This window comes from Typopeltis vanoorti, chromosome 2 (genome assembly GCF_054136105.1).
Source record: "Typopeltis vanoorti isolate ZY-2024b chromosome 2, IOZ_Tvanoo_1.0, whole genome shotgun sequence".
NCBI classification, from domain to species: domain Eukaryota; kingdom Metazoa; phylum Arthropoda; class Arachnida; order Uropygi; family Thelyphonidae; genus Typopeltis; species Typopeltis vanoorti.
In genome coordinates this window covers 55,133,615-55,150,895 of record NC_143550.1, presented here as the reverse complement: position 1 = coordinate 55,150,895, position 17,281 = coordinate 55,133,615, and the positions used below count along the sequence as shown (strand labels likewise).

Here is a 17,281-nt window from a genome sequence, read left to right as displayed (position 1 = left end):
TGGCCATCTTGTCTCGCAAATTCCCAAAATTTGGATGCCCAGCCTCTTCATTTCTCTTGTGGCATTTCTTAATTTGCCAGCTTCATACAGAGTTCTGACATTCCAAGTTGAGATTTTAAAAGTGGACACCATTTTGAGCCCGAGATTCTTCGCACCCCTGTCCCATTTAAGGGACGCCGGGAACTTGGGGCCAATTGTAAGGATTTGCTCGCCATGGAGATAAGGAAGAGCAGTAGTTTTTCCATTTGCTTTCTGCTCCGCAGTATTACAGACATACACAATATCAAATCAGATAATGTTATTGCCTGATTGCAGATGATCAGGTAATAACATCAGATAAGGAAGATAATTTACAAAGGTCAATACATAAGCATCATAGAAACAGGACTAAAACAATGGCACTTTGTGGACAAACTACAGTGAGAAGAATTTATATTATTAATAAAATAATTGAATACAAAGACTTAATTATTTGGCTGTGAAATAGGACATGAAATTAAAAATCTCAAAATTTTTGCAGGCTTGATAAACAGAACTTTAAATCTTAATCCTGTATAAAAAGAAACACACTTGAAAGTATACAATACTTTTGCAGTACCAAGGTTATTTATTTGGTAGCAAATTTGGACAATAAATAAACAAGGTGAACAAAGAATAAAAATGAGTAAAATGAAAACTGTAAAACAAATTATTAGACTAAAAAAAGTAATGAAGATATTTTAAAAGAATTAAAAATAAAATCAATAGAAGAAAAACTAAACAAAAATAACAAAATTGTATAGAACATATAAACCAAATTAGCCAACACTCGATATCCTAAACAATTAATGAAGTATGAAGCAAACTGGAAGAAAATGCCGGGGATACCTCATTGATACCAGAATTATGTAAATTCAATAGAAGAAAAACTAAACAAAAATAACAAAATTGTATAGAACATATAAACCAAATAGCCAACACTCAATATCCTAAACATGAAGTATAAAGCAAATTGGAAGAAAATGCCGGGGATACCTCACAAATGATGATATTGATACCAGAATTATGGCAAAAGAAAAAAGCTCAAAGACATCAGAAGGAAATTGATATCTTAGCACTCTTAAAAAATGTTTTTCCTTCTGATATCTTAGATCTCTTTTCATTTGCCATCAATTCTGGTTTTTTTCTTGGAAAAATAAAATCTACAAACAGATAGAGGGAACCAATATGGGTCCCCCCACCCCTCTTGCCAATTTTTGCATGCAAAATTTTGAAAAACAAGCCATAGACTCAGCCCCCCCCCCCCCTCTCAAACCTTCTACCTGGCTAAGATATGTATTTGGCTTCATGGCCCAGACACATTAGACTCCTTCCTCAGGCATCTCAATAGCCTACATCCATGAATCTAATTTACGATGGAAAAGGAAAATAACAATAGTTTATCCTTCCTAGACACCTTAGTAACATGCCTTCCTAATGATAACCTTTCCTTCTCTGTATACAAAAAACCTATTCACACAGGAAGATACATTCACAAACTCCCACCACTTCTCTCAACAATATGGTATTATTAAAACGCTAACCAATAGAGCCCACAAGCTTTGTTCCAGTGGAACCTCCCTTTCAACCAAAACCACATACACAACACCTTCCTTTCCAATGGCTACAGCAATTTCAGAATTAAAAAAATAATCAGTTCCTTCCCTATTCTCCAGACATCTCTTCAGGACTTCAGAAATGCCATCACCATACCCTACATCTGTGGCACATCAGAAAAAATAGCCAGATCCTTAAAAGAAGTACAACCACCAAAAAGTGTTTAAGCCCTGCCGTAAACTTACTACCCCTTATCCGTTTCCACCAAAGATCAGCTCCTTCCTCTCTCGACATCTGATAGAAGATGTATCGACAACTATGTCAATACATAGTTGTCAATCTATGTATTGACATAAATTGTCAATACATAGCCTTATATGACTGTCAATCTGACCTTGAAGACCATGTTTTGGATATAACCCACAGAATCTCCTGGAGAAAAAAACCACCATGCTCCACCATAGTAAATTCAAAAAATAAAGACTGTTTTCAGAATCTGTAGTGGCACTCAGAAATCAACTGAATTTAAATAAATATGGTTGTATAAAACTTCACAAAATTTGGGAAAAATGAATTATCAGAGATCCACTTTACATCCTAGGTCACCTACAAATGCCCACAGAGAGCACACCACATAGATAGGACTTTAGAGTCACCCACATGTTTAACTTAGTATTGTTTTACATTTGAGTGTGTTGTTAAAAAATTTATTTGTAATCCCTGAAGAAGTCTCAGTGACTGAGATGAAATACTGGAAGCAATAAAATTAGTTTTAATCCTTTCCCAGTGCTGTAAATATTCCATTAAACCTCATACACTATGTCCTCATAGCACTTAAGCCTTAACACAAGATTTGCAAACTCTGTAGACTTTTCTCTCTGTAAGCAAGTTAGCTAGTTACTAATACGTAAAGACTATTTGCCCTGGAATATGCAGGCAGACAGAATATTTTTCTGTGACTCAGGTTGGAACACAGAAAACACTACTTTAGATAATTTAAGTAGATTAAGTCTGATTCCAAGTCTTTCTAGGTTTACGCACTTATAACAAAGTAGTTTAAAAAGAAATTAAGAATACATTAACAAATACAAGTCTTACAATATTAGGATCATTTAGAATAAATGTAGATGCACCTGAGAAGAATGTACTGTCTATCAATTGCAACATGTTCACTGGCTAGATTTGTTTTGCAGAAGAAAGAAAAAAACCCAAATCTCTCTCAAACAAACAGAACCATATAACTTACTTTTTCCTTATGTGGATCCATGTATGAGAAGCTACCCAAATAAGAATAGTAAGTAGCAGTCCAGATCCAGCTGCAGATACAAGCATAAAAGCAGTACCTTCCCTAAAATAAATATTTAATAAAGCTGAGTTATTTGAAAATATCATACTTTTATTTCCATTTCTGGATATAAAAAAAACATGCAAAACTAATTATAAGAAGAGAATTATGCTTTATTAAGGAAAATAATTTGTAGTTTTGCTGATGAAAAATACTCATTTCCTTCTTAACAATTTGTTATGAAGGACATAGCAAAATACATACAAGGTTTTAATAAAATCTTCAGACATTAGCAGGGTTTTTTCTCCCGGAAACTCGGGTTTTTCATCCCGCATACATACAAATCGGCCCTTCAGAACACACGCAATTTACAGACAAAAATTACTAGTTGTGGTGGTGTTGGAGGTGGGCGCTAGATGGCGTTGATTCGTAGTAGAGGTAAGGTGTAGAGACAGTTGAAGATGTCCTCCCGCGATGAGTCTTCGGACTCCTTGGAGGTATCAGGAATAATAATAATAATAATCTAACTGCATAAAATCAAAATTGATGCTTTATTTTTTTGTGTTACCCTTGATAAATATAGTAATACAGTATGATACTAATAACCATGTCTGCATAATGCTGACTAACATTTGGATATATTCTCATATCTAGGTTATTTCAGTACACTTGATAATGGAAAATAATCATATTACAAGACTGGAATTTTGTTATGGTGATACACTACCAAACCCTATTATGATATCATTGTGAGAGGGTTTCAAAACTGCGAAGCTAGCTGCTTCATTTTTTTTTTTTTTTTTGACTATTGTTCGATTAATTCCATTAATTTCTTAGAAGTTGACTTATTCTTTAGTAAGCAGAATGAAGTAAGGAAGCATTAATGAATGCAAGAGAAACAGAATACAGAAACTCCCTTACAGAAGCAAACACCAAATTAACTTTTTATTTTTAATAAGAAATTCTTATGTAACTTATTCTTATGTAACTGTTTCTTATAAAATTTTCATCTATGCCTCAGGGACATCACCAGTTATGAATAAGGTAAAATAGGCACAAGCAAACAGAACAGAAAAATTAAACAATGCAAATCTGCAAATGAAATCTTGAGTTAACAGAGTGGCATGGTCATATTGTACTAAGTCTTAACAATGTTAAAAAAATTAACAAACGAACAGGCTAATCTTCTTGAATGGCAGTCAGTCTCAAGTAGAGTAATGTGGGCAAATATGAGAATGGGGAACTGGACAATGAGATTTATTTGTGCCTATGGTCCCACAGAAGGTTCTACTAAGGTAGAAGTGGAGGAATTTTTTGACGCTTTAGAAAAAGCAACTGACACAATGAAAAAGGAAAAGTTGGTCCTTGTTGGGGATCTAAATAGCAGAGTAGGAAAGGATTGTGAGACATACAAAAATATTTTGGGAAAATTTGGAGAAAAGAGCAAAGCTAATAATAATGGCAAATATCTGTTGGATTTCTGCTCAGGACATGGACTGGTTATTACTAACACCATGTTCCAACATAAAAATGTGCACAAATTCACATGGAGAGAAGAGGCTAGGAATAAGAAAAGTCTCATTGACTATGTTATTGTTGATAGTGATGTTTTCTCCCTGGTGCAGGACACCAGAGTGTACAGAGGATTTGAAATTGGAAGTGATCACTATTTAATCTTGAGCAGGATAAAATTGAATTTCATATTGAAGAGAATAACATGTAAGAAAGTTTTAAAGTGAATAAAAGTTGAGCAGCTCTCAGATGTGATCTGTAGACTAAAATACACAAAGATTATTGAAGAAAAAATGAAAGAGTTTGAGAACAGGAATCAAACCTTGGAGATTCAGTGGCAAATTCTGAAGAAAACATTGATTGATTCTGCCAGAGAGGCATGTGGTGAGGTTGTCTGCAAGGATAAGAAAATCAGAACTCCCTGGTGGACACAGGAAGTTAAAGAGGCAGTGAAGGAAAAGAAGAAAGCATATCAAAAGATTCTGTCATATAAGTCAGCTTGTGCTCTTAGAGAATACAGAGACAAATGCAAGAATGCTAAACACTGTGTAAAACTAGCTAAACAAAAGTCATGGGAGGACTTTGGCAAGAATATAGAAAATAAATATCAAGAGGGTGGCAAAATATTCTGGAGGTTGTTGAAGAAGCTTAGGAATGGAGGAAAGAGTGCTGTAAAAGTTGTTAGAGATGATAAAGGTGACATGAAAACAGGAGAAAAAAAAGATTTCCTCGAAGTATGGAGTAATTACTTTGAAAAACTACTAAATGAAACAAGCAGTGATGACAGCACAGTGGTAAAAAACACTGACCAGGCATGCAGTTAGGAATACATATCCATACTTGAAGTAGAAAAAGCCATCAAAGGCTTGAAATGTGGAAAGGCAGCAGGAGTAGATGATATTCGACCAGAAATGCTGAAGTATAGTGGTATAAGCGTCTTACAGTGACTGCACTGCATAGTTCAGAAAGCCTGGACAGAGGGACGAATTCCAATGATTGGAATAGAGCTCCCATAGTACCCATATAAAAAAGGGAAATAAAACTGAATGTGAGAATTACAGAGGTATTTCGTTACTGAGTGTTCCTGGCAAGATCTATGCAAGTATACTTGAGAAAAGGTTGAGAAGAATTCTAGAAGAAAAGCTTGGTGAAGAACAAGCTGGATTCAGGCCAAATAGAGGCTGTCAGGATCAGATCTTCACTTTACAACAAATAGTCAAGAAAGCATGGGAATATAACAGAGATCTGTATTTAAGTTTTGTCGATTTGGAAAAGGCATATGACAAGGTGCCAAGAGAGAAGCTATTCAATACGCTACAGTTATATGGTATCAATGGGGCATTATATCAAACAATACTTAGTTTTTATTTGAGTTGTAAGTCAGCAGTTAGAATTGAAGGAAGTACAGGAAGATGGTTTAATGTTAAATCTGGTGTGAGACAAGGATGTACATTATCCCCTCTGTTATTCATTATCTATATGGATCACATTATGAAGGAAAGTGGTATTAAACATGATATCAAAATTGGAGATGTTAATGTCAGCTCTTTGCTTTATGCGGATGATGTTATACTTCTAAATAAATCCGCTACAAGTCTGCAAGATGCTCTGACTAAATTGAATAGCTGTTGTAATAGATATGGTATGAAGGTCAGCAATAAAAAGACAAAGACAACAAAAATAGGCAGAATCATTGAAAATGTCAACTGTGTTGTGAATGGAGAACCTGTGGAACAAGTGAAACATTTCAGTTACTTAGGCAAGATTTTTACTGAAGATGGTAAATTAAATATAGAAATAGACAACAGAATCAGCAAAGCTGGTATGGTAGTCAGTCAATTGAATAAATTCATGTGGAATAAGAGAGAAATTAGTCGGAACACTAAATTAGCTGTATACAAGACAGTGTTCAAACCAGTTTTAACGTATGGATCTGAGAGCTGGGTCAGAAGTAAAACACTTGACCAAACACTAGAGACCGCAGATATGAGAGTCCTGAGAAAGATTATAGGCATGAACAGATGGCATCAATGGCAATATCATATTAAAAACGAGGATATTAGGAAAGAACTTGACATTGTCAACATCCATGAATACGTTAGCAGAGCTAATCTCAGGTGGTATGGTCACTTAAACAGAATGGGAGAGGAAAGATTAGCAAAACAAGTGTTCTCTGCCAGGTTGGCAGGAAAACAACCCAGAGGAAGACCAAGATATAGGTGGATTGATACGGTACAAAGTGGCTTAGACGATAGAAATATAAGATCTGATAATGTTGGAGTCTTGACAAGTAACAGACTAATTTGGAGGAAAATTGTAGATAGGAAGTTAGTAATGATGTAATTTTTTTTATGTTGTACTATCATATCTTGTACATCCCTTGAGGGTACATGACAGGAATTTGATGATGATGACAGATATGATAAACAATTTCCACAAACAGGAGGGGAAAAGCTCCTCTATTATCCTCAATCAAGTGAGATTGGGATGATGTAGCAATAATACACAACTCTCTGTGTGCATAACTGCTCCATAAGAAAATTATTCTTATACAAATTTTAGTCTTTTACCAAAGGACCTTGTGTTTAGAATAACAGCATACTCTGGCTCATGGTATTAATGCAATTTTGATATTCCTCAAGATGAACAGCTGAAGATTTTCCAGACTGGCTAAAACACAAGGCAGCAAATGAGAAACAAGTTTAGAGATAATAATTAACTAAATTTATTTATCTAATTAGATTATTTTTACCAATTTTTCTTTGGTCATCAAGGCATCAGGGGCAAAGAATTACACTAAGCATGTGCACATCCCCTGACCCCTTCTCCCATAAACCCTTCCCTTTTCTCAAAAAAATAATTTCTATTTTCAGGCCCCTTTTTTCATCTCTTCCCCCTCCAAAAAAAGTGCTCTGCCCACCCTTATTAATAATAAATAAATAAATAAATAAATAAATATATATAAATCCCAGTTTTTTCAAATCAATTCTTCCACATTGCCTCAACCCCCCCCCCCCACTTTTTCCAAAAAAAACCCCCTTCCTTTTAACAGCCTAACAGCAGAAGTATGCACATCGCAGAAAGAAGACAGCCAACCACAACCTCCAAAAAAGGTATGTGCAAATTTTCTTCTTCTATTATTCTGCATATATATTTGTCTCTATAATAGATCTGTAATGCCCTAAGAAATCTTGAGTATAAAGCCAATGACATTAAAAGATGCACTACTAAACGAAAGCAGGAAAAATAGCCGTAAAAATAATAGTTTTTAAGAGGAGTAACATGGGAATTTTCGCAGAAATAATACTTATAAAAACTTATAAAACAAATTTTATTATATGATTTTTGCCCATATATCAAGTACACACACATCCTCATTAAGAATAAATTGAATAATGAGGCAAATATATTGGGGGATATTCTTGCTCTTTTGGCAAGGTTTTGTAACCAAACCCTAAGACTTGCTTATAATCTAGGATAAAAATGCTGAGTATAAAATGTCAGAGCTTACTATTACAAAACTAGGAATGATTACTTCAATTTAAAAGATTCCTAAATTGGCTTATTCATAGATCCAGACTTCTTTATGTAACTTTGGCAACTTAGAAATAACAAAATGGAATTATAAACAATGTGATGAACAAATTATAAAAGTGTTCCTAAACTGTTAAAATAATCAAAATTTTCACATCTGTTACCATGCTAACAGAACTTTTATAAAGAACATAAAAGTTGCAAATCGATAGCACATACAGCTGCACTATAGGTAAGCGGTTGAAGAGAAAGAACTCGATAAGGTTTTTTGACAACAGCAAGAAGTTGGCTTGTCCTTGGGAAAAAAAAAGCAGTACAGTAGGCAGAATGATGAGTAAAAAAGAAGTTTGTTTGGTAGCTTTGAGGCTAGACAGTAAATGGACACTGCCCAACAGATAGTGTTCTCAAAGACAGTAGAGGAATGAGAGTGACCAGTTCAGCAGAACATTGCTCATGAAAATACCTACAAAAAAAGAAGAAAAGAGATAAGAAAGTGAATAGAGTAAAGCTTTAATAAAGAGAGTATTATCTTTTGAGCATCAAGCATTTTCAGTGAAGTGTGAGCAGCCCACAGTTGGATGGATTTAAGTTATACAGCATTAGCAGTTGCACTGGATGCTTAGTTTTTTTTTTTTTTTTTTTTTTTTGTGGAGGTAGAAGAAGCTATGGCCAAGATGTGTTTGTGCAGGAAAGGGTGCCAGTTTAAAGTTAGTTCAAGAAAAGAAACCTGATCTTGTTTGAAGACCTGCATATTACCAAAATAAGGGGAAATAATATGCGATCTTTCTTTCCAGAAATGAGCCAGGACTGAATTTTGGTAGCAATGAAGTCCACAAAGTTATAGTCATCCTACTGGTGAACAACAAGGAGATGAGGTATGAAAGACTTAAGCTTCAGATGATTGTACACTACATGGTTTTTGTCAAATGACAGTAAAATATGGTCTTCTTTAGACTCTGCAATCAGCGAGAGAAGGCAATTTAAGTACAAGAGAAAGAGTGGTCAGCATACAGAGCACAAGGGTACTCATTTTTAAAACATTGTAAGGATAGCAAGATCATTCCAAACTACATCAAACTGAAGAGAAAATTTACCTCAACAAAGGTGCAACGAATATACACTGTATGGAGAAAGCGTTACTCAGAGAACAGATCCAGGCTACTCGAAAAAAAACTTGGCTTTTACTCAAAACCAGGTACAAAATTAAAAATCTGAACTTTCAAGTTATTTGAATGATAAAATATGTTTAGAAACCTCTAACATTTTAAATGTAAATTATAAGAAAACAATGACAAGCAACTTAACGAAACATGAATTAACAGCAGTGAAATCACCAAAATCAAATCCGGACATAGTAATTATAAGTCGATAAAGGCAGTTTATTTATTCATATGGAGTTTCCTCCGTTTTCTCCCCTGTCTCTATTGGGGCGAGTTGAGTCCCCTCATGGGGGGTTAAGTATTTTTATGGCTGCAGATCCGTGTATTCATGAGGCCGGTTTGCCTGCTTGCAGGATGAAAAACCCCAGATAAACTGGGGGGGGGAAAAACCCTGCTGTCCATGCCCAAGACCAGCTAAGTTGGCTATGGCTGAGGAAGATCCTTAAGCTCCTCACATCTGTGATGGGAATTGAACCCAGGACACTCCTCCCTAGGCATATGGTTGTGAAGTGCAAAGCCACTAGGCTAACCGCGCGGAGGATATGCCTGGGCAGGACTAAGCCAGAGGAAACTCTGGTGGAGATCTGCACCGGTACTGGCGTGCAAATCAATAAATGCAGTGCCACAGTTATTCTAAATCGAACCACATATTTAGAAAAAATGAATCAGATAGTCTCAGACAACAGTATCTATCAACTACGACCTAACCAATAGAATAAAAAAGAAAACAGAGAAGCTACTTAAATCAGTCACTACATGGTCCAAAGATACAATCAAAAAATTACTTCTGCACTAAGCTCATTCTCCGAGAATTTATGGTGTACCAAAGATTCACAAACAAAACATGCCACTCTGGCCAATAGTGGGGGGGGGGAGGGTATAGACAGCCTTAATTATCACCTAGCCAAGAAATTAGCACCAACACTTAAGGAATTGGTAGGTCATTTTCCCTTCATATATTAAAAACACACAACACTTTATAAACATAATCAAAGACATTACATTAGAAAAAGATGCTTTATTAGTCAGTTTTGACGTCTCTGTCCTCTTCATAATCAATGACACAATCCTTCTTTTACAGGACAAATTCCATCCCGATATCACAGCGCTCTTTGTGCATGTATTACGTTCTGGTTATTTTGTGTGGCAAAGTGCTTTCTACCTACAAAAAGAAGGCACAGCCATGGGCTCAAAATGTATCCCTCACCTATTGCTAACTTTTACATGGAATATTTTGAGCAATGTGCTCTAGATTCCTCTCCTTTAAAACCCAAAGTCTGACTTAGATACGTTGACGATGCTATGCTTTCGCTAACTGGCCGCATGGCTGCCAGACATCAGACACTTTCCTCAGCCACCTAAACAAACAACACAAACGCATATAGTTTACAATTGAGATTGAAAAGCAGAACACACTTCCATTTCTAGATACACTTGTCACACGTCTTCCTTCTGCCAGAAGGAAGACGTGTGATTCTAACCACCACCCAACACAAAAACTAGGTGCCATTAATACTCTAAAAAAACAGGGCTTTGAAGATTTGCTCCAATGAACAAGCATTAAAAGATGAATTTAAAGTTATCAGCAATACTTTCCTAAAAAATGGTTATAGCCAAAATACTATCAATAAAATTCTCTACAAGATCTCACTTAAAAACAAAGATAAACTAGACTACAATAAAACTGTAACCCATCCATACATGAAAGGGACATCAAATAAAATAAACAGAATACTATAAAAATACAACCTTAAAGCCACCTTTAAACCTCCTGCAAAATTAAAGAGCTTACTCAACTCATCCAGAGACCCACTCCCTCTGCTGGCCCACCCTGGAGTATACCGTATTTATTGCACCTGTAATCTACCCTATATAGGGGAAACGGGACGCACAATTCCTATCAGACAAAAGCATAAACGACACATTAAATATAATAACTATGGTGAAGCTGGCCTTTCTGATCATGCCCTGAACACTTTACATAGAATTGACTGGAAAAGCACCAATTGTTTACATCACACCAAAACATGGTATGAACGTAAATTTAACCCTTTAACTGCTACGGTCAAGTTAACTCAAGCGCGAAAAAAAATGCCGACTTTGCTACAATCGAGTTAACTCGATTGAAGTTTCTTTGGCTTGGGTTTCTGTCCTTGTATGACATCTAAAGAGAAAATTTTGAACTGGTGTAACTAATCATATTAAACACTTCCGTAGCGCAATTGGAAGAATGACAGTACATTTCCCCCTTCGATTGGAAAAGGCCTAAGTTCGATACTCGTCGTGACGGGAGGAATCTTTATATATGGACTTTTTCAATCGAAGGTGAGTTAGCTGATCTCATATGGAGGTAGCAGGGTTTTTTCTCCCAAAAACTTGGGTTTTTCATCCCGCATACAGACAAATCGGCCCTTCAGAACACACGCAATTTACAGACAAAAAAATTAGTTGTGGTGGAGGGCGGTAGATGGTGTGAATTATGTACTTCAGATGAAAAAGATCCTGGTGATTCTACATAAATTAATGTGTGTAATTTGCTTAATCAAGTGGACACCCCCCTTGATTATGTAAATTTTATAAAACACTATTATTGCCATTTTTGTGAGTGAACAAGTGTATATCAGGACTGTATGATGCTGTCTGGACTTCTTACTTCAGTAAGAATTTTAATTGATTTTATTTATAAATTTTCTGCAAAATTAATTCAGCATATGGGACAATGCCAGTAGAATATAAAATCAGCAGTTAAAGGGTTAAGGAAGCCTGTGAGTTTCTTATCAACCACTCTAATCTTAACAATAACGATGGTCTAAAAATTCCTAAAATATGAAAGGCACATATTCTACCCACTTAACCTTCTCCCTAAGAGTTAACTATAAGAGTTAACTTAACCTTCTCCCTAAGATTACCTACAACATAGGTAATCCAGAATCTTAAATCTAATATAACAATTGTCATGTTAAATTAGGACATCATTGTTACTGTAATAAAACTATCTATATGAAAGAATGTTTCTCTAATGTTATCTTATATATAGCTTTGATGTATATTTTTGATGTAGTTTTTTTTAAAATTATTTTATTTTATTTTCACGAGGGCATGCCAGTAGAATAACCGTTGATCAAATCATTGTCTCTTTAGCATACTGTGTGAAATGTAATTCAGCTTGTCTTTGTATATATGTATATACTTGAAATGACCTTAATATGAAGGTCAAAATGTCAGGAAATTAAAATCGTTATTTATAACATGGTTATAGAGTCCATAATTTGTCTAAAATGAAGGGTTACAGAATCAAATTCTGCTAAGATGAAAACATGTTCCAGTCAGCTTGATCTATCTTCCATCATATCCATGATAGAGTACTCAGTTGCCATGTAAAAGAATGGATAACATGGAAAAATGATTGGATTTTGGTAAGCGTATAGGGATGTCAGGCATGCACTCTACAACACTCTTCTGATGTTAGTAATGTGTACTACCCCATAGTGTTGCTGAAATCATTTAATTAACCCTTTATAAGCACTGTATATGGAGTGAGAAATACCATAATAAGAGGTCCTATCAAGCAGGCAGATGACCACTGCCTCTGTTAGCATCAAGCTGCATGTTGGAATGGAGTATGGTTGCTCACAAGAATAATGCCTCCTGTCTACTACTATGTTCACTGGGCATCTACAGATGCCATATGGTCACTCCGATGCTCAGTGATGTGCTACACCAGGCCTCGCCATGTAGCCTGTTGTTTGCTTTTCTGGCGGTCTCAACTCTCTGAAGATTAGTCACTCCACACACGCCATCCATCCATCCATCTCATTGATGGTCTACCCCCATCCTCTTTTTTCAGGAACTTTACCTTCTATTACTGTTCTGAGAAGTCCCCCTTCCATCCTTTCTATGTGTCCAAAATATTTTAACTTTCTTCTGTCAATATCCTTAAGGAGCCTTAAAGTTCTACTGATCTTTTCTAACACCCATTCATTTGTACGCCTTTCAGTATATGATATCCTCAACAGCCTTCTGTAACACCACATCTCAAAAGATGTGGTGTTACAGAATTATCAAATTCTTTATATTTTTCTATGATCTGTCTAAGACAAAGGATCTGATCTCTGGTGCCCTTACCTTTCCTAAAACTTGCTTGTTCCTCAGGCATCTCTGCCTCAACCCTATTTTGCTTGCATGCCTTCATATCACCTTTCTTTTGTAGTGGTATGAAAACTGACTTCTTCCAGTCTCTAGGCCATAATCCTGTCTCCCATATCCTTGTAATCAATCTATGAAACACTCTTATCTTATGAAGCTCACTTTCATCAATTTCTGTTTTACCTTTTAGGGAAAATACAGAAGGCCAGCATTCATTACTCCTAAGTAAATATATCAGACTAGTTAACTAGATAAAATGGATACCTCTTTATCCATAGAGTAAATTCAGAACTATTAAATATAGAGTAAATTCAGAACTATTTTAATAGTTCTGAATTTACTCTATAGATGAAGAGGTATCCATTTTATCTATTCACACATCTGGAAGAATTTCCTTGTGTTTTGGCAGAGTTTGTGCAGTTATTTTTTTTAAATAAAAGATTCTTAAGTGGTATCGTTTTGGGATGTTTTCATAAATCTATCTCTTCCACATATTGTTGTAAGTAATAATTAATGTACATCTGTGTGTGTGTTCACGGGGCCAGTTTGCCTGTTCTGAGGGACAAAAAACCTGAGTTTCCGGGTGAAAAAACCCTCTACCCTCTGTATGAGACTCACCTTTAGTCAAAAGAGACCAAATAAAGGTTCCTCGTGTCATGGAAGGAATCAAAATCCAGGTCTTTCCAAACAAAGGGCTTCATCTATACTGACTGAGCTACAGAGGCTTATCTGTGTCCCTTCTTATGATAATAAGAGGTCCTATCAAGCAGGCAGATGACCACTGCCTCTGTTAGCATCAAGCTGCATGTTGGAATGGAGTATGGTTGCTCACAAGAATAATGCCTCCTGTCTACTACTATGTTCACTGGGCATCTACAGATGCCCAGTGAACATAGTAGTAGACAGGTAGTAGTAGACATAGTAGTAGACAGATAGTAGTAGACAGGAGTGAAATGTTCTGGAGCTACCGAAAAAACAACAACTTAGAAATGAAGAAAACATGGTAAAAGGAATCGGAGATAAAGGGTGAAAAAAAAAACCTGAAAAGATATTCTGGATGACTGAAGTAATTACTATGAAAGACTTAAATGAGAGAACAATGACAGAACATATTTAAGAGGAATCCAATCAGGAGTACTAATTTATACAGAAAAGTCATTATTCATCTTTATAAGACTGATACATCCACATCTGGACTATTGTGCTCAGATTTAGTCACCTGGGTTTCTAGGAGATGTGAAGGTGGTTGTGAGTATTCAGAGGTGAGTAACCAAGATGGCTGCAGGATTGTGGAATATTTTGTATGAGGACAGATTGAAGATATGTAGGTTACAAAAATTGGCAGATAGCAGAAAGAGAGGTGACACGATAGAAACATTCAAGGTGCTAAAAGAGTTTTATAAAATGGAGGTAAGGAAACGTTTTCAGTATATGGCAGGTGGTGACAAAACAAGAGGTCATCATTGGAAGTTGAGTAAAATTTCAGTAAGCAAGAATGTGAGATCTAGATTTTTGTCCACAAGGGTGGTGAATGAGTGGAATGGATTGCTTGTGGTGGTTGTCAGTTCTTCGTCAGTGAATCAGTTTAAGAAGAGGTATGATAGGCACTATCATACCTCTTCTTAAACATGGGTTTCCATGGTGGAACTGTATTATGCAAGTCTAATATTACCCGAATCAATATGCAGCATTGTCTTCAGTGGTTCAAAGAGCATCCGCAGTGGGACATGGAAGCTTGGAAAGCTGTGTAACGGAGCAGTGAATCACACTACACCCTCTACCGAGCAGGTAGACAGATGCCTCTTACCAGTGTGTGACCACAACTATGAAATTGGGAGGTGGTGGTGTGATGATATTGTCCTGTTTTTCTTAGTTTGGCCTCAGACCTCTGTTTGTGGTGCCACGGACAATGAAAATTGTCTGTGGCATCTGAACATTCAGGGCAATCCACTGTCTCATAAGGCTGCTGCTGCAACTGCATGGTTTATAAACATGAATGTCACCACACTTGAATGGCTTCCAACAGAGCCCTGATTTTAATTCTATTGAACTTCTGTGTGATGAACTGGAGTGTCAGATGAGGTCAAGGGATGCCTGCTCCACAACAGTCAAGGACCTCATTACATGCCAACAGGAAGAATGGTTTAAAATTCCCATTGATCACCATCATATGCTTGCTGGATTGCTGCAGTCATCGCAGTGAAAGGAGGTCCTACATCTTATTAAGGTGGAATTCATGGCTGTTTGCTCCTCACACTATGGTGTCTGTTGCCTTCTTTCTAAACAGTGTACGAGATGTGACAATATAAAGTCTTGACATATAAGGAGGAAAATTGTTGAAGGTTAATGATAACGTAAACTTAATAAAGTAGAACATATCACAGTATAATGTCCACCCCTTTAGGATATATACATGTTTTCAAAATTTAAATGACTGATTGCTAGATGGACAATGTGCATCTTATTGTTACTAACAGACAGCAAATACTTGGCTATCTGTTCTAGTTTGATGTGAGAGTTAAAAAAGTTAATTTGAATCATGAACATTGAAGTTCCAAGATGTTTTAATTGTTTGGTCAACTAGACTACAGAAAATTACCCTTCACAGATAAATAACCAAACACACCAGAGTAGTTATTAAAGTTAGAAGAGAGGTTAAGAGAGTAAATGAAAGCAGGCTTGTGTAAGGAAACTTCAAGGCAGAGAGGATCATAAAGAGAAATACATACATTTTTCAGCAATAAATGTACATACTGACCTTTTCACAGATATCATACAGAACATAGTTCTCAAGAAACAACAGATCAGAGTTTAATGAATGTGTGAAGATCATCAATGCTCATATTTAAGCCAGAAATGAACATGAAAGTATTCATTCACGCATACCTTCCTTTTCATAAATAAATTTCATTTATGAAATCAGTATTTGCAAACTTAGGCATAGTAAGTTATCCTAATAAAAATCCCATTCAAGTTTTGTAGGGCAGTGTTATCTTCAGTTGTGCACTTTCTTTTTTTCTATATTATTTATTTAATCATCATCATCATCAAATTCCTGCCATGTACCCTCAAGGGGTGTACAGGATATGACAGTACTACATGAAAAAATTACATCATTACTAACTTCCTATCTACAATTTTCCTCCAAATCAGTCTGTTACTTGTCAAGACTACATTATCAGATCTTATATTTCTATCATCTAAGGCACTTTGTACAATATCAATCCACCTATATCTTGGTCCTCCTCTGGGTCGTTTTCCTGCAAACCTGGCAGAGAACTTGTTTTGCTAATCTTTCCTCTCCCATTCTATTTAAGTGACCATACCACCTGAGATTAGCTCTGCTAACGCATTCCTGGATGCTGACAATGTCAAGTTCTTTCCTAATATCCTCATTTTTAATATGATATTGCCATTGATGCCATCTGTTCACGCCTCTAATCTTTCTCAGGACTCTCATAGCTGCGGCCTCTAGTCTTTGGTCAAGTGTTTTACTTCTGACCCAGCTCTCAGATCCATAAGTTAAAACTGGTTTGAACACTGTCTTGTATACAGCTAATTTAGTGTTCCGACTAATTTCTCTCTTATTCCATATGAATTTATTCAATTGACTTCCCACCATACCAGCTTTGCTGATTCTGTTGTCTATTTCTATATTTAATTTACCATCTTCAGTAAAAATCGTGCCTAAGTAGCTGAAATGTTTTACTTGTTCCACAGGTTCTCAATTCACAACACGGTTGACATTTTCAATGATTCTGCCTATTTTCATTGTCTTTGTCTTTTTATTGCTGACCTTCATACCATGTCTATTACAACAGCTATTCAATTTATTCAGAGAATCTTGCAGACTTGTAGCGGATTTATTTAGAAGTATAACATCATCCGCATAAAGCAAAGAGCTGACATTAACATCTCCAATTTTGATATCAGGTTTAATACCACTTTCCTTCATAATGTGATCCATATAGATAATGAATAACAGAGGGGATAATGTACATCCTTGTCACACACCAGATTTAACATTAAACCATCTTCCTGTACTTCCTTCAATTCTAACTGCTGACTT

At 35.9% G+C, this 17,281-nt stretch overlaps 1 protein-coding gene across 3 annotated transcripts in view; it reads right to left on the bottom strand.

Moving 5' to 3' along the window:
- Positions 1 to 17,281, bottom strand: part of LOC150109024 (protein tweety-like) — a 322,889-nt gene that overhangs the window by 112,793 nt on the left and 192,815 nt on the right. For all 3 annotated transcript variants that reach the window (XM_090411409.1, XM_090411402.1, XM_090411414.1), the window contains exon 12: positions 2,822 to 2,923. In XM_090411409.1, coding sequence (XP_090267535.1) covers positions 2,822 to 2,923 — 102 coding nt within the window. The remainder of the gene's footprint in view (positions 1 to 2,821; positions 2,924 to 17,281) is intronic.